Below are 19,090 nucleotides of genomic sequence, written 5' to 3'. Positions count from 1 at the left end.
TTAATGTGACAAAACTATTTTGGACATAAGGTAGCTCCTAGCTCCTGAACTAAATGAGACACAAAACGGAGCAATAAGTTATAAGAAGGGAAAACAATATTTTCAAATATAACAAGCACAATTTTACATTTTCTATGAGACCTTCCTTTCATTCATTCAAGTATTTATTGAGCATCTAAAATGTCTTAAACATCACTAGGTGATACGGATAGTAATTCAAGTGACAAAATGCTTTCCATAATCACTAATGTGTTAAATATCCCATAAAATTATTCTACTAGGCTTAGTTCACTCAGATATTGAGATAAGATACCTTTCTGTTCACAGCCATGAATTCTCAAATACCAAAACATAGTGATTGAGAACACACATTATACTTTGCAGATATTTTTAAGTAGCCTTTGACTATCATTTGCTGATAAATTTAAAAGATAAGGGTATTCAATTTAGAAAATAAGTCCTTAACCCAAGAATGTTGATGGAGTCATTTTAAGTAATGAAAATGTAAATTTTCTGCACCTGCCCCTATACAGGTACAAACGCATATTTGTCTTAAAATTCCCTTGTGCTAAAAAAGTTAAACTGTGAACTATAAAATTGAAGACAAAAAGCAAAGAACACTTAAAAACCAAACAAGTAAATAAAGAGTATGTAAGACTCTGACTTTTCCCTTTGTATATTTGGGAACGTGTACCTGGATGATCAATAATCTACCCAATGTAACACTGATTGTTATAACCTGTTAAATGACAAAATCAAATACAAAGCTATAGATTTTAGCTTTTATACAATGCTGTCAATTTAAGTGGATGAATGAGGAGTTAACAGATTATTTTAATATTTTAGTTTTTATTCAAACCTGCAAAGATCTTCTTCATTCTTAAAACTAGATAATAAGAGATTTTTATTAAAATCAATCCAGAAGGCATACTGCACTAAATGCTGGGCTCTGTGTGTGTGTTTCTGCATATGTGTAAATATATATATATATATACATACATATATATGTATATATATACATACACATATATATGTGTATGTATATATATTTTTTTTTTTTCTTTTTTTGAGACAGAATTTCACTCTTGTTGCCCAGGCTGGAGTGCAATGGTGCAATCTCAGCTCACCGCAACCTCTGCCTCCCGGGTTCAAACAGTTCTCCTGCCTCAGCCTTCCAAGTAGCTGAGCTGGGATTACAGGCATGCACCACCAAATCCAGCTAATTTTGTATTTTTAGTAGAGACTGGGTTTCTCCATGTTGATCAGGCTGGTCTCGAACTCCCGACCTCAGATGACCCACCCACCTCAGCCACCTAAAGTGCTGGGATTACAGGCGTGAGCCACCGTGCCCAGCCCTCCATGTGTATTTTATAAACTCGTTTTCTTCTTCTTTAAGAAGGCCTAAATGACACTAAAACCCTTGGGAATACACTTAGGTAAAAAAATTAACACTTGAATAAAGATTAGAAAATAACTTGAAGTTAAAACGTAGTTTTGTTTTAAACTCTTTTCATTATTGTTATCAAGAAATTATCTTCTTTTTTTAAAAACTTCGCTCCTACAATGAAGTAAAACATACCAGGATGTTTTACCTCTCCCCTGAGTTTCCACCGAGATCCTAATTTCAAAAATAATGGGTTATTTTTTCAAATATGTTTGATCTTTTTTGATAGTATCTTTATTTCTTATTTTATTGTTACTGGGTGGATAGAGGTGTCCAAGGTACGCCAAAAAAAAGACTACAAATTCCTTTCAGTGCCTCTCATAAAGAGCAATATTCTATTTCCCCTTCCTTTAAATTATAAATTCTTGATACAGTAAAACTTGTTAATTTTATTAAATCTTGACCCTCAAGAACATGTGTTTTTCATATTCCATGTTTCAAAATGGTAAGCAGGCCAGGAGCAGTGGTTCACGCCTGTAATCCCAGCACTTTGGGAGGCTGAGGTGGGCAGATCACTTGAGTCCAGGAGTTCGAGACCAGCCTGAGCAGCATGGAAAAAGCCCATCTCTACAAAAAAAAAAAAACAGCCTGGCTAGTGGCACACACCTGTGGTCCCAGCTACTCAGAAGGCTGAGGTTGGAGGGTCACCGGAGCCCAAGAGGTCGAGGCTGCAGTGAGCCATGAGCATGCCACTGCACTCCAGCCCAGTCTACATGACACAGCAAGATACTGTCTCAAAAAAAAAAAAAAATGGTAAAATGATAAGTATAAAGTGTTCATGCTGCATAATAAATTCAATGATTGTCTCACAGAAAAGCACTAATTTGAGTTGCAAGCTGAACTAGCCTAGCTGCTTTTTTTGTAAGTATCATATTTGAAAAAAAAAAAAAAAAGACTGAAAATCAAACTATCATCATATAGACTTGGGTATAGAAAAGACATTTTCTCAAAAATAAAGTAAGCCTGTCACTTCAAGGAAGACAACAGACAGTATTTGCTGCCCATAATAAAATTTGAGCTTTCAAGTGAAAATTAGAATTTTAGAACATCTGTATCTGCCACCTTGAGCCTGACACCTTTCCATAACTTGAATTTGTTGATAAGACTGCAACTGACATCAGCAAGTATAACTTTTTTATATTATATAATGAAACAAGAAATGTGATTTTTCCATTTTTCAAATTTTCCGAATGACCAATGTAATATAAATTAAGCTTTAGTTAAAAAAAAATTCAAAGAGCAAGATAGACAGATTTTCCTGTAGTAGACAGTGAAATATTTATTGATTTGGTTTCAGATTTCACAGTGATACAGGAGTTAAGAAGAAATTACTTAGGCAGATAGTGAGGATATAGTCCTTGGTAAGGTTTCCCAGAAAAGCAGCCCTGAAATCATTTTCTTCTCTAACAAAGAGCAGCCTGTGAAACTGAGCTGCAGACATAAACAAGCAAGCTGTAAGCTTGCACAGGTGAATGCCAGCAGTTGTGCCCACTGGACTATACTACCTGGGACTAGGCATGTTCAAAATGGTGGCTACATCTTCTGTTTTTGCCAGCCATGTGTACAGTAAGGAGCAGACAAGATGGCAAAAGCCAAGTGGAAAGTCCATTTACATAATAAGATTACAGTGGGGCGACCAGCCTTCCCCTCGAACTGTGTAAACAACGTCACACCTGGTCAAACCAATCTGTGAGCCCTACGTAAATCAGACACCCTCTCCTCAAGTCTACCTATAAAATCTGCTGCGGTCGGCTGCCTTGCCCCTTCTTTTGGATGCCTCTCTCTGGCAAGGAGCTGTTCTCCTCTCTCCTTTCTTCTGCCTGTTAAACTTTTCATTCCTCAACCCACCCACATGTGTCCGTGTCCTTAATTTTCTTGGTGCAAGATGACGAACCTCGTGTATTTACCTCAGACAATGATGCTACTTCAACAGTGCAACTAAACTTTAAGAAACCTCCACAAATTTTGATGTGCTACCAAAGAAGGATACAATTATCTGAAAAGCTGTAACCCTCCCTTTCCCAGCTTACATATCTGTGTGAGGCAAGATTTTCTTCAAAAACATCAACTAAAACAGCAAACCCAAACATTGAATGCGGAAGCCGATGAAAATCTAGTATTCTGCTATTAAGCCGCACATTAAATACATGTACAAAAATATAAAATAATGCCACTCTCCTCAATTTTTAAACATGTAATGGGTTTACTACTGTGATTTTCAAATAAATAAATATTTAAAACATTTCTGAATTTTGATTTCTAACATGGCATATATTGATAGATAAAACCATATGAACAAAAGATTTTTGCAGACCTTAATAATAATTTATGACTATAAACTGATCAGGAGACCAAAATGTTTCACAGGATATATGTCTTGAGAATAAATTCTTACTTAACATCACCTACTAATAAATATCATTACCAGAATACAAATCTGGATCAGGTTTGTCTCCAACTACTACTAGACCACGCTGTTACAATCTGAGATCAGATAATCATAAGAAGCCCTCAAATCACCCAGAAATCCTTAAACTATATTCACTATGCTGTTTAAGAAGAAAATGAAACAAAAAATATGGAGTTCTATGATTAAGAGCTAGGCTCTGGAGTCCAGCCTGCCTGGCTCTACCACTTAACCGCTCTGTAACCCCATTTCCCTATCTATAAAATGAGGAAAATCATATTACTTACTTTATAGTATTGTTGTAATGATGAAACCATTAAATATAATAGAACTAGAACAGTTCTGGGCACACAGTAAGACTTTATGCTATGATAATTGCTATGATAATGATAAATGATGTACCTTTTCAATGTCATTGCTAAGAGAAAAGGTAGGGTCCCCAAAATAACTTCAGTTATTTGGTTAATTTACTTAAGTTAAAAACTAGTTGTCTGGCAAGGAAAGATAAATAATGAATGACAGTTTTGAATATTTAAGAATACTCATGCATTCATTTATTAAGCAATCAGTTTTAGAGCTTAAGTATCATATAAGGTACAAAGTATTTAAAGATGAATATGGCATGGACTTTATGCCAAAAGTAGTAAATGGATGTCAAGCAAACCTGAAATAGAATTAATTCTAAAGCTCCTTTTTATGCTTGTTAAGAACAAATGGCAAGTGGAATGCAGCATATACCACAGTCTAGGCATGTGTGTTTATGCATATTTACAGAATGTCTTTTCTTTATTTAAATCTCAACAATTCTGTTTTCTTAGCTAAATTTCCAAGAGAAAAAAATTTAAAAAGTGTAGCATGAGCAAAAAATATATTCTTATCAAGGTATGCTGAAATTTTCTACATCAAAGTGGGGAAGGTATCAAAATTAAGTAAATTAATCTATTTGAAAATGCAAGGCAAATAAGTAATTTAGAAACTGAAAATTTAAACAAACAACATGTTAGAATTTTTGCAGTGTTTTTCCTATCAGTCCCACATTTCTAGGAGACAAACTGACTCACTGTTCACAATCTGCTTAGAGGAAAATAAAAATAAAATAAAGCCTTACAGAGAAGTATAATTACATAGGAATGGACACATGAAGATTGATTATATTTTGCCACATTCTCTCTCCATTCCACTATTATCTTTAACCAGATCATTCACTTTACCTTTAAAATCTAGCAAAATTGTTAATATAACCAGAATGAAAGTACTGGTTTACGTTAAAAAGACTCTGTGATTAAAATTTGGGAGAAGAATTTATAGGACATGGCATATTTTAACTTAATGAATTTGAGTTTAGATGATGTTTAGCTGAAGTATATTTCTCTTTAGGGATGCTATTAACAGTTTTTCCATCTTATTTGCTCATTAACAGAGAGAACTAAGGATTCAGAAACAGTGTAACTTATAATAAAAGTAAAAAAAAAAAAAAAAGACTGGCTTCAGGGTTAGACAGACCTCAAATTCTCCTAAGTCTATCAATGAATAATTGTGTGGGTCAGATTATGTTATATAAGCTAACCCCCAATTTCCTCACTGGATAAAATGAGGACAAAACCTACCTCCTGGAACTGATGAACTAGTTAAAGGAGGCAAAGCCTATAGCACATAAGGGCTTCTTGAAAGGTAATTGTTGTAGCTTCAAATGTAAAATAAGGCCTATTATTCTTAAATTTGGAGGTTAAAAAAACTCATTTAGGTTATAACCAGTAAATTTCACATTTTTTTCCTTCTTCTCCAAAGACCATTTAACATCGTCACAAAAATACCATATAATTATCACCATTTGCTGTTTTAGACACACATGCATAGCCAATAGCAAGATGGTGTTGCATTTTAATCCAGCACTGTATAAAAAGCTTGAACAGTGCCTTCTTGCCCACGGTAAAACAAAAATTTTAGTCCCTTCAATGGCTCTATATTTACAAACTTTTAGCTAAAGGAACAAACATTTAAAAGCTGTTATTGTACCAAAAATAAAGTATTTGAAATTCCTACAGTAAATAAACTTTACGGTAAATGTAAAAACATAAGAACCACTCATTCTCTTTCAACTTCTCCTAGATAATGCACACTAGAGTCTCAAGAAATAGATACTTTGCTGTCAGGTGGCTACAAAGCTCTATCATAACAGTAAAACTATTTCAGGTGTAAGAAAGATCATTTTCATTTTCACAAGTAACAACAGCTGGGAACAGTTCCACTCCATTTTTAAATCATTCCTGTTAATGAAATCAAAGCATATTTCTTCCGTTCTGTCCTCCTTCCCCTACCAACACTAAGTCATAACCTAGACATTCTTGGAAAGACAGGAGTCATCTCCCCTTTGCTGATAGCAAGCATATAGGTGAATCATCCACCTTTCGGTCTCAAATTAGAAACTATAGGGAAAGGGTCTCTTTTGTTGTTATTTATATAAGTAATAGAGGGAAACACAGGCACCTCTGCTCTTTAAGATATGAATTAAACAAAACAGTATCTTTCTGATTGTCAAAGTCAAAATAGAGCAAGAAAATGCTCAGTTCACAAAATTTCTCATTTTCCCATCACTCTAAAACGATAAATCTAAGAAATTATTTGCGCTGCTGCTGTTGCTACTTAAAAGCAACATACCTCAACACTTTGGCCATGAACTCTTCGCAGTCGTACAAATCTGTATCTACAGAATAGACTCCTCAGACATGTCCTGGTATAGTGTTCCACCTGACAACCTCTGCTTACCTCAGATATTTGAAGCTGAACCTCTGAAGTATACACTGACTACCTGACTACCTACATCTCTAGGTTTTCTAGAATTTGCTCCTGTTTTGAGCATCAGAAAAAAAAATTCACACAGAGTGTACATTACTTTTGTGGCCTTGGGCAAAAAAACCATTAGAAAATTAGGATGTGATGCTGTATTCTTAGAATTAGTAAAATGAAAGAAGCATTATTTTAAAGAACAATTACTATATTTCGCAATTATAACTGAAGATCTTACTTATCAAAATGGCATTAAAACCACTACCTTAATTTTATGTTAGGATGCTTTTTTTTTTTTTTTTTCTTTTTGAGACAGAGTCTGGCTCTGTCGCCCAGGCTGGAGTGCAGTGGCGCAATCTGGGCTCACAAACTCCACTTCCCGGGCTCAAGCGATTCTCGTGCCTCAGCCTCCCGAGTAGCTGGGATTACAGGCATGCACGAGCACGCTCGGCTAATTTTTGTATTTTTAGTAGAGACGATGGGGTTTCACCACGTTGACCATGCTGGTCTGGACGTCCTGGCCTCAGGTGATCCACCCGCCTTGGCCACTGCATCCAGCCTGTTAGGACAATTTTATCATGTTAAAAAATGTGAAGAAATAAAAAACAAAATGATTGCTAAAATAATGTATATACTAGAACTGTTCAAAGACAAAGTTAATACAATATCCAAAAAAAAAAAAAATGCAAAAGAACAAAGGTGATTAACCAACCAACAAATAAAACATCTTACTTGAAAAGGTTCTTCACAGTCTGGCTCCATAGTTTCCTCTCCTGCCAATACCCCTCATACAATCTACGGCTCTGATAATATAGGTCTACATGGGGCTCCATACCAGGGTTTTTCAACCTCAGCAATGCGGACATTATAAACCCAGGCATTTTTTGCTGTAGGAGGCTATGCTGTACATTGAAGGATGTTTAACAGCATCCGTGAACTCTACCCATTACCTGTCAGTAGCAGCTCCCTTATCTTCCAGTCATGACAGTAAGAACTAACTCCAGACATTGCCAAGTTTCCCTTGGGAATGGAGAGCATAAAATAATCCTGTTGTGAACTGCTCTGTATCCCTGTAAATATTGCTCTCTCTACCTGAAATCATTTCCCCCAACTCTGCAGAACTCATTTTTCAAGACCCATTTTCCATGCTGTTGCCTCCACTGTGAGGTTTTCTTCTAGACAAAGTTACTCTTTCCTTCTTTACTATTCACCTTCTTCGCTTTTTTTCTGTTCTATTTTCCCCTCTAGATAGTGAGAACCTCCATCTTATTATTCTTTGTATTTTTATTAATTTTAGATGTTCAACAAAGGTTGATTATTAAATGAATATAAGAATATGAGCCTCCATGAGATAACCCACCCATTGCCAAGGGAAAACTGGTTCACTGAATCCCCCATTGAACAATACATAGTCCTTCAGTTCTCTTTTTTTTTTTTTTTTTGCTTTGCTTCTAGGAAACAAATTAAATGACATACTCAATTTTAGTAACCCGAGGTCTTTGGTGTATCTAGTTACGTGATTTTTTTTGGTCTTTGTTTAGGTTTACATTTGAATCATTCATTATTTAACAAGTTTTGCCATTAGAAGTTGCTTCAAATTCTTTTTGAAATGTAATTGGCAAAAACTTACATAGAAATATAAAACCAAAATTTTACATCACGAAGATCTCATTTCATGAAAAAATTTCAAAGAAAGATCTAATTACTCTAATCAACATTTAAGAGTAATTTTCAACCCTGATCCTATGTTAACACAGCATCTCTAAGGTTATATCAAGAGTTGTCATAAAATTTCCAAAGAAAAATCTGCCTTAATTTCGTGTACATACACATTATGCATCTAGATGATATGTGTGTAAGCCTACACTTTTTGGGAGGAAAGTAGATGAACTAGAAACCTGGAAATATTAAACAAACACCAACAACAAAACAATAGAATGCCACACTCCAAAAAGTCTGAAGGTCATTGACAAGGAGAGAACTCCTGAATATTCTGTGCTGAGGTTTATTTGCTATCTAAGCAGCTTTTGCAGCCTGAGTTATCTACATTATTTCTCCAATCTTGGAATTGGTCTCTGTTGCCATAGCTTTAAAAACAATCTTAGCAATGTCGATTTTTAAGTATTGGTCCTAAATTTCTATTGAAATTAATCATTTTAATTCTCAGTTTTCCTACAGATAATTCAGGGTAAAAAGATTAATTTAGTGCCACTGGTCAATTCTTAAGGCAAAGCAATTAATTAATCAAGAAAGTAGCATCCACCTATACTGGACTGGAGAAACTTCATAGAATAAATATGCAAATCCAATATCCTCAAGGCTGACAAGTTTCTATTATTAAACTGCTAACGTGTTTATCTCCCCCACAATAGCTGGATTTTTGTCATGAATACGCATTAAGCCCTGTAGTGATTAGCAACGATGACTAGGTGACAGTGAGGACACTACTTGAGAATTTGCATTTGACAGATCATTGACACACAGTCACAGTTCTTTTTTTTTTCTCTTCACTTAAACAGGAATCATGCAACGGAAATGAACCAGAGCTATTAGAGATTATTCAGGTTTAATAGCATGCATCCTTTTAGCTGGCGTTAGAAGAACACACAATGTGGCAGAGTTAAACAGAGACATCAATTATATTCTCAGACCTGCTAATATTTTTGACAATATTTAAATAGCACATCCCTTCAGGGCATAGCTTTTTTGCCCTCTCAGTTACACACCTGTCAAGTGTTTAATTTGCCAAAGGGAAACAGTTTGATTTCTAAGGGCAGTCTTAATACTGAAGAAGCAAATTGAAAAAATTAAACATTATGGAATAGAAGTAATGAGAAGGATCTGAGGGGAAGAAATTGCAGGATTAATTCAACATGGTATGTCAGCATCTGTCACTAATGCAACAATATGATCATGTTCTCCAATATGCTGCATATACCTCAAGCTTTTCAATTATTCAGTCCCTTTACTTCTAAAGTAAACAGGAGACCGATGGAGAGGGAGAATCAGAGGGTTGCATTTTTTAGTAATAGTAAAAAAGATGGAGATAGTAAATTGCAGCTGTCGTGCATATAAAATTATACATTTGAAAACAGGTAAGGTATGAGGTAATAAATATAAGCTACCCATTGGTCAGATTTGTGTAGCCACCGGTTTAAAAGAATAAATTTAATTCCTCAAATTAATTAATTATTAAATTATAAATATTAATAAATCAGCAGTTGGCAAACTACATAGAAAATTTAAATCTGACATGACAAAAGTCTAGAGTATTTATATATAAATTTTAGAATAGAAAATAATATAAGTTTTTAAATTTTTACTCTAGTCATGTAAGAAAGAATCTGGTAAACAAATGGAATTGATAAAAAAAAATCACAGACACTGTAAAAATTATTAATATTTTAAGGCAAAAGAAAATCTTGGCACTAGGGATCAATTTCTAAAAAAAGGAAAAGGAAAAAAGAAGAAGAAGAAGGAAGGAGAGGAGGGAAAGAGGAGGAGAAAAGGAGAAGAAGAAGAGGGAGGGAGGGGAGAGGGAGGAGGAAGAGAGGGAGGAGGAGGAGAGGAGGAGGAGGAGAGGAAGAAGAAGAAAGAAGAAGAAGAAGAAGAAGAAGAAGAAGAAGAAGAAGAAGAAGAAGAAGAAGAAGAAGAAGAAGAAGAACAAGCAGCAGCAGCAGTAGTGAGACAGGCTCCAAAGAAAACTGAGTTCTAGTTCTACTCTACTCTTATAATCAAGTCACTTAACCTCTCTAAGCCACTGTAATCTACAGGGTATAAACTAGGTGTTTTCCTTGGTCCCTTTCAGTATTAGTTTTCCCCGTATATGAACATGTGACCAAGAAGCCCAAAGTCCAAAAACATGTAAGACATGCCCCATAGAATTCACAGACCTCACAATTTATGTAGTCTTAAAATATATCAGTGTCTATCATTAACAAAATAATAAGATCATGCTGTAGTTGGTCTCAGTCTCAACAAATTTCCAAGTAGGTTTCATCTGAATCATGTGGGACCTAAATAGTCTTAGAGCCCATATTCTACTTCCATATGGAAACGGTAAAACAAGCTTGATAGGCAGGCCTATTTGTCTCCTCCTTTCATGAGACACTGTATGCACAAATAACTATTCCTTTTACATAAGATTGTCTACAAGGGAAATTTCAAGTTATCTCATTGGGCCAGTGGTATATCCCAACACACTTGCTAGCACTCTTTTTGCTTCAACTTTTCTTCTCATTCTAATCACGTTTTCACATAACATATTAAGAATAGAAGATATCTGTTCAACTTCTTTACACTCTCTGAAAAAGCAGATAATTTCCACAACATAATTATGCTTTTATTTGGGATACTGGTTTCTCCAAAAGCTTGCCAATCCATTCTGAAAACCAGTACTGAAAATCAATCTTGCCAGGCACGGTGGCTCACTCCTGTAATCCCAGCACTTTGGGAGGCCAAGGCCGGTAGATCATTTGAGGTCAGGAGTTCGAGACCAGCCTGGCCAACATGGTGAAACCCCATCTCTACTAAAAATACAAAAATTAGCGGCCGGGCGCAGTGGCTCACGCTTGTAATCCCAGCACTTTGGGAGGCCGAGGCGGGCGAATCACGAGGTCAGGAGATTGAGACCACGGTGAAACCCCGTCTCTACTAAAAAATACAAAAAATTGGCCAGGCGTGGTGGCGGGCGCATGTAGTCCCAGCTACTTGGAGAGGCTGAGGCAGGAGAATGGCGTGAACCTGGGAGGCGGATCTTGCAGTGAGCCGAGATTGCGCCACTGCACTCCAGCCTGGGCAACAGAGCGAGACTCCGTCTCAAAAAAAAAAAAAAAAAAAAATAGCTGGGCTTGGTGGCAGGCACCTATAATCCTAGCTAGTCAGGAGGCTGAGGCAGGAGAATCTCTTGAACCCGGGAGATAGAGGCTGCAGTGAACCGAGATGGTGCCACTGCACTCCAGCCTGGGTGGCAGAATGAGACTCTGTCTCAAAAAAATAAAAATAAATAAAATCAATATTTTCAATAACTTGTAAAGGAGACAAACACAACTACATATAACAAAAACACCTTAAATTCATGATCACGACTTTTAAAACCATTAAATAGAAATATACTATAGAAAAGTATTTGTGAAGATTCTTCTTGATTTACTTTTTTTGCTACGAAATATTTAGATTAAGAAGTTATATGACCTTAAACAAATTCATTCTCTCTTATTACTATTTGTTCTTTTGCATTAGCCACACTTTGGGTTCTTTTTAACTGGAGCTGTTCTTTCACTCAATTACGAAACTAATCTTCAACTTTCATTTTTAACCTTATAAGGCAGAATATTTGCTAGCAAGTCATCTATAACCATTAAATTAATGCTAAAGACCTTAGAATGAAAACTAACTTGGATTGAAGGCATAATTAGATTGACTTCAAACCTTGAAGACAACATTTTAAAAATATTTTTAAAGCATATGAATGGTGATTAAATTAAGTAAGTTCAAAGAACATCTGACTTCAGTTTTCATTCTGTCATTGTGAAATGTTTCAATTTTAATATAAATGCTAGGACTTTTTAATGCTCATAATTTTTACAGAACAAAAAAGCACTGTGTTACATTTAGAAGTTCTAATGTTTATCACCATCTGAGCTGTCATGGAAGCAATTGCTACTTACACTCTTTAAAGAAGTGAGAATTGCAATTCCTCTAACTGATGACAATGTAATTATTCCTTTTACTGTCAAAATAGAGGTGATTTCCCTGCCTCATACACATGATTACACATGCAAATCCAGGCTTATCTGAAATCTTGTAAGTACACTGAATGTCCGAATCTGAATGAGCAAGATCACATGAACAATGAGCCTCAGTGATAATGGAAAGTCTACAGCCAACCATCCTAAACATATTTTTATCATCCGTTTTTCCTGTAGAAACTCATTCTTCAGCATCCACACAGCTTTCAACACAATGTCATATCATCTACAATATACAGCAACAACCATTACAAAAATAACTAGGAGGAAAAAAGCCACAGCGAATCTGAATGTCTCATTTGGAGGTTTAAATGACTTCATTAACTATTCATTAGCATATAGAAAAATCAGCCTTTCAGAAAAACACAAGCCTTTCACAAGATCTATGCCATGCCGTGAATGCCTGCTTGGGTGAATGATGTCCTACCTGGTCTTTCAGCTGCTGTACAGAAGTCTGAAGGCTCAGAATCTGGCTGAAGAGAGGGCTCTGCAGGACTGACTTCAGAAGGCTCAGTTTGTCTTCATTTGCTACGTCCCCACGTTCTCGCAGCTTGGTTTGCAAGCGCTCTGCTGCATGCAGGGCCCGATTTTTGTCTATACCAAAGAGCAGCATTTGTCAATAATAGGATTCAAAGGATGCATGTCCAGCCTATGAGGACGCCAACTTGTAGAAATTCTAAAACTATTTCTATTGAGTGCATAAAATTGTCTCTTTTAAATTGAATTTAAAAAAGTGGGCCGGACGCACTGGTTCACGCCTGTAATCCCAGCACTTTGGGAGACTGAGGCGGGCTGATCACTTGAGCTCAGGAGTTTGAGACCAGCCTGGCCAAAATGATGAAACCCTGTTTCTACTTAAAATACAAAAAATTAGCCAGCCGTGGTGGTGCGCTCCTATAACCCCAGCTACTCAGGAGGCTGAGGCAGGAGAATCACTTGAATCCGGGAGGCAGAGGTTGCAGTGAGCTGAGACTGGGCCACTGCACTCCAGCCTGGGTGACAGAGTGAGACTCCATCTCAAAAAAAAAAACTATAGAGAAAGTACACATTTTTTAATGCAGTACAAAAATACAAAACTGAGTACTTTTTAATACTTTAAATATCTTTCTCCAAAATTAAATAGCAAACAAAATAGCATATTTATATCTGCTTCAAACCAAATCAATTCAAATAATTATTGAACACTGTACAAATCGGACATAAAGTTGCTAAAAGTAAATATACTGAGTAATTATATTACTAGCGTCTTACAAGCATACTTACGCCAGACAGTTTCCACCACAAATAATAGTTAAAAACCTTTCCCTGAAACACAAACATATACACTTACACACTCTTGTATGTGAAGCCAAAATTTTTTTTGAATGAAGATTGTTCAGATGTATTACTTAGAATCATGATGGTAACAGGTATATCTATTTAAAAGTATTTGCCATATCCCAGTAATGTTAAAAAGTGGGAATCGGCGAGGCACGGTGGCTCATGTCTGTAATCCCAGCAGTTTGGGAGGCTGAGGCGGGTGGATTACTTGAGCTCAGGAGTTTGAGACCAGCCTGTCCAACATGGTAAAACCTCGTCTCTACTAAAAAATAAAAATAAAAAAAATTAGATGGGCGTAGTGGCATATGCCTGTAATCCCAGCTACTCAGGAGGCTGAGGCAAGAAAATCCCTTGAACTCAAGAGGTGGAGGTTGCAGTGAGCCGAGATCATACCACTACACTCCAGCCTGGGCGACAGTTAGTGAGACGCCATTTCAAAAAAAAAAAAAAATTGGAATCATCACCAGAGATACTTTCTATAGCACCAAATCTGAAATTGCACAGAAAGAGAGTAACTAAAATATGAATTGATGCTGATCATGAGTTCACACACACACACACACACACACAAACTTAAACAAAAAATATTTACTCATATGCAGAATTTTAAAAATAAATAATGATAAAGATACACATGAGCATCTTATTCTGGGTTATATGTCCCATGGTATCTCAGGATACAAATCTAATATTAATTTCCACATCAATTTTTAGAAAGTGTGCAACTCAGCACAAAACAGAATAAAGACTAGAAAACAACAGTTTAAAAAATTCTATATTTGCCCTTTCTTTTCCACTTTCCTATTAAGAACTTTCCTATGTGGACTAGTACTCTTTACAGCATGTGGGTTTAGTATAAAATGGGAAATGAAGGAAATGTACATACATACATACATTTTCATTACCAGCACAATACCAGGAACAAAAGTCATCACAGTGATCCCATGATCACAAAAACAAGTCCTTCTCCCTTTACTGCCACTGACTCTCACTCTATTCCTCAAAACCCACCGACATCAAGGTAGCTACCATAATGATTAAGGTGCCAGAGTGAAATCCAAACACTTTCCATTTAGTCACACCCAAAGAGTTACCTGGAATAGGGTAAAGAACTAGAGTGTCAGATAATTGCATGTATTGTACCATACCTGATATATCTACCTGTAAACTGGTTCTACAAACTAGTTTCTTTAAAACTAAAGAGCAGTGGGAAAAACAGAGTCTGGGAAATCTAGATATTTCAGCCTAAATTATCTCATGTAGAAATTAAACTGCCTTAAAGCATAAGACTAAGCAACAGTTTTCTCTTTATCAATTAATAGCAAGAGCTCAGTAGTACTTCACCTGCCACAAGTAAAAGTAGTATCTTCTTTCAGTATTAAAAATACTGCTAAACTTCCAGATGCTTTCCAGAAATAGATATTAACCAGAATTAGGCTCATAAATCAGAATTGGGCTTACATTAAGCTTTATTAAAACTCATAATTGGAAGAATACCTAATATGTTTTTAATTTTTGCTTATAAGTAATGTATTTTTACAACACTTTAGATGAAATTGTCCAAATACAGAAACATATTACCTTAATACAATGCTAGTAGGTAAAAACTTTTTAAATCTAGATACTATAGACAGAATCCTGCTACATTAAACACACCATATGTCAAAAATCCCAATGCGAGGAGTTACAATTCTTATAAAAGTAGGCAGAAAAGAATAAGTCTTACCAATGGCTTCCAACATTTTTTTCAAAGTCCAGTGTTCTTCTCTGAAATGATTAACAGCAATTAAAATGGAACTCTGTGCAAAAAAGAAATACAATGGTTACGTTTTATCAGAACTTTATATTCTAAAGCTAAATACTCTATAAAGAACACTTGATACAACTCTAATTCCTTTGACCATTAAAATCTTGTTGATACAACTTAAGATAGTTCTCTTTATAGACAATAATCATTTTAGGGCTTATTCAAAATTATCTTCTATGTATATATTTACCCATAATACTTGCATAAGGTAAAAGACATAAATTCTATTTTAAATAAGGTGACAGAAGTTTCAAACATATTTCCATAAAAAGTTCTCAGTACAGACCACTATAATCTTGTATTCACTCATAGATCTTTAAGCATAGAATAAGGAGCTTACTTAACTCCACATAAGAAATTCTGTGGCAAAATCATAAAAAGTAGAAAACGTGATCCTGCCCTCAAAGGCTCACACTCCTAACTGAGGAGATAATACACGCATACCTATTAGAAATGAACTGTGGGCTGGGTGCGGTGGCTCACACCTGTAATCCCAGCACTTCGGGAAGCCAAGGTGAGTGCGTCACTTGAGGTCAGGAGTTCGAGACCAGCCTGGCCAACATGACGAAACCCGTCTCTGCTAAAAATACAAAAATTAGCTGGGTGTGGTAGTGCACACCTGTAATCCCAGCTACTCAGGATGCAGAGGGAGGAGAATCACTTGAACCCAGGAAGCGGTGGTTGCAGTGAGCCGAGATCATGCCACTGCACTCCAGCCTGGGCCACAGAACAAGACCCCATCTCAAAAAAAAAAAAAAAAAGAAAAGAAAAGAAAAGAAAAAAAGAAATGAATGTGACACTCAAGCAGTACCTGAATCACCGGAAGGTAATACATTAAATCACAGATGAAAAACTGAACAAAAAGGAGCATACAGTGTTAAATATTTCAAAAGTTCTCAAAATACTCTCCTGACTATAATGTTCTCCTCTTTCCCATTCAAAGAAATCTTCTCAACTCCTTCAATCCACACATCTCATCTTTCTCTAACAATACTTAACTAGATTCTTTGAAGTACTGGATACAGATCTGCATTGCTAACATCCACGTCACTAACCCATTTGAGCCTTTGCTGCCGAACAAATCTGCACAACTATCCCCATAGTTCCATCTCTCTTTTGCCTCACAGAAAACCCTGAATCATGAGGAAGACAGTCAGTCAGTCATTCCTTTAATAAAGAAAAGAAATCTACCACCACACGTTCTCATTTTTCATCTGGAAGACAAAATGGAATTTCTCTTAGAAAGAACAAGTCGCCTCCTATTACCTCTTTAAAACAAAATTCATGTGGCAAAAAGGGAAATATGTGATATAGATGAGCAGATCTACAGAATATCAATGCCTGCAATTAGCTCTGTGTGATAACAGAGAACAGTACGTATTGACTTGCCTTATCGCAATTTAGAATATACTATTTGAAACATCAACTCCATTTCAAATGTCAAATTGTTTAACTACTGGCACTTGTTTTAAAAAGTGCCTTTGTGTCAAGAAAAGAGGACACTGGCTCTGACCTGGAATTGAAACCTAAACAGAAGTGTGGCCTTGAGCAAGGTGGCTCATGCCTGTAATCCTAGCACTTTGGGAGGCCGAGGTGGGTGGATCATGAGGTCAGGAGATCGAGACCATCCTGGCCAACATGGCGAAACCCTGTCTCTACTAAAAATACAAAAATTAGTTGGGTGTGGTGGAATGTGCCTATAATCCCAGCTACTCAGGAGTCTGAGACAGGAGAATCACTTGAACCAGGGAGGCGTAGGTTGCAGTGAGCCAAGATGGCGCCACAGCATTCCAGCCTGGCAACAGAACGAGACTCTATCTCCCACCCAAAAAAATAAGGCTGGGCATGGTGGCTCACGCCTGTAATCCCAGCAAATAACTTGAGCTCAGGAGTTCGAGACCAGCCTGGCCAACATGGTGAAACCCCGTCTCTATCAAAAATACAAAAATTAGCTGGGCGTGGTGCATGTGCCTGTAGTCCCAGCTGCTCCAAGAGGCTGAGGCAGGAGAACTGCCTGAATAAAAATGCCCAATATAAGGAAGCCCAGGGCTACAAAAGTATGTTTAATCACCCAGGAGGAAGCATGATAGCAACAAAAAAAAGCATGGACTAGAGAGTCTGATGACCTGAATTTAAATTTCAACTAGCTATACGCCCTTGTTAAGTCACTTATCTTTTCTGAATCTGAATCTCTATTTATAAATGAATGATGTTTGTAACGTTTGGAAAGGATAAAATTATACATGTGTTTGGTATGCACATGAAAAATTAATTCTAAAGATAGACAGTGTTCCTGACATACATGGGAGGTAGACCTCGGATTTAGAAGCTCACTGATTTATGAGAAGTCTGCAGAGAAAGTACAGCGTAGGCAGTTCCTAATTGAGAAAAACACTGTTGTCCAAAAGTTCACCTACAAGTCAGTTATGTTAAAACAGAATCACTTTTTCTTCCCCCAAAAAATACACAAAGGTAAAAAAAAAAAAAAAAAAAAAAAACTCCCAGATGAGAGAGCTCTACTCTTTTGTATTTCGATGACTTTAAAATTACAGTTTCAGAGTTTCTTTTCTATGCTTGGATGTCCCTAAAATAAATGCATAGCTTTTTTTGAGATTTTTCAGGGGATTTCACCATTAGCAACCCTGAAAAAAGATAAGAATTTTTAAAAATTGTTCCTTTCTGTGCCTGATACTCCTGTCCTGAGGATTCAGTTCTAATTATAAACAAACTCATCTGTAATCACAAAATTTTTGAGAAAGATTGAGTCCATTCCCTTCAAATTGCAGCCACGAATTCCTCTTGTCACCTTTTCACCACACTACCATTTCCTTTCCCTTTTTGCCCATCTAAACACCATATGGAAACTTAAGGATACCTGAGTGATAACAGTGGGTCATGGCCAACTGGCATGACTTAAAGAAGATCCAACATGTCAGAAGAATGCCAACTTCTGAGGAATTTTCTTTCTTTTTTTCTGGGTAATTCATGCTAAGCAGTGACAATAATGAATCAGAGAGGCAGAAAAGAGATGAGCTATGGATATGCTAAGGAGTTCAGCACTAATGCTGAAGCAGAAGCAGCAATGATAACAGCAAACACACAGCACCTATCACATGCTAGGTACTATTCGAATCATGCTTCCAATTAAGTCCTTTAATACTTACACAATCCACTCACTTTATAACAAGGAAAATGAGGTACAGACAGATTAAGTAACTTGTCTAAGGCCACACCACTAGTAGAGCCAGGATCTTAACACAAGCCATCTAGCTCCAGAGTCCACAATTTAATTTCTACAATATGCTGCCTCTAGAAAGCAGGAAGATTTAACTTCCCTGTTTCCCAGTTCAAATAGACCATACTCTACATAAAGTGAAACCAAAGGAAGAAATAGAGACCCAAAATGAATAAAGTCTGAAATGGAATAGACTGTTGTAGATAGTCAAATTAGCCAACTGTTCACACAAGGTATGAAGAAGTCAGAATTATGTATATTAGAAACCAGCAGTGGGTCTATCAAAGAAAGATCAGGAATATTCGCATTTACGTAATGTTAACGTCCATACATCTTTAAA

The 19,090-nt window shown here is 36.3% G+C and overlaps 1 protein-coding gene across 8 annotated transcripts in view; it reads right to left on the bottom strand.

The window, feature by feature from the left end:
- Positions 1–19,090, bottom strand: part of MPDZ (multiple PDZ domain crumbs cell polarity complex component) — a 158,119-nt gene that overhangs the window by 134,647 nt on the left and 4,382 nt on the right. For all 8 annotated transcript variants that reach the window (XR_009211026.1, XM_058431233.1, XM_032137900.2 and 5 more), the window contains 2 exons: positions 15,435–15,507; positions 12,816–12,982 (listed from right to left, as the gene is read on the bottom strand). Coding sequence is in view for 7 of the 8 variants with exons in the window: in XM_058431233.1 (XP_058287216.1) it covers positions 12,816–12,982; positions 15,435–15,450 (183 nt within the window). In the remaining variant the exon portion in view is untranslated. The remainder of the gene's footprint in view (positions 1–12,815; positions 12,983–15,434; positions 15,508–19,090) is intronic.

The sequence above is a fragment of the Hylobates moloch genome, unplaced genomic scaffold (assembly GCF_009828535.3).
Source record: "Hylobates moloch isolate HMO894 unplaced genomic scaffold, HMol_V3 SCAFFOLD_19, whole genome shotgun sequence".
In the NCBI taxonomy this organism is placed as follows: Eukaryota; Metazoa; Chordata; class Mammalia; order Primates; family Hylobatidae; genus Hylobates; species Hylobates moloch.
The sequence above is the reverse complement of the archived record's forward strand: the minus strand, read 5'-3'. Positions and strand labels throughout refer to the sequence as shown.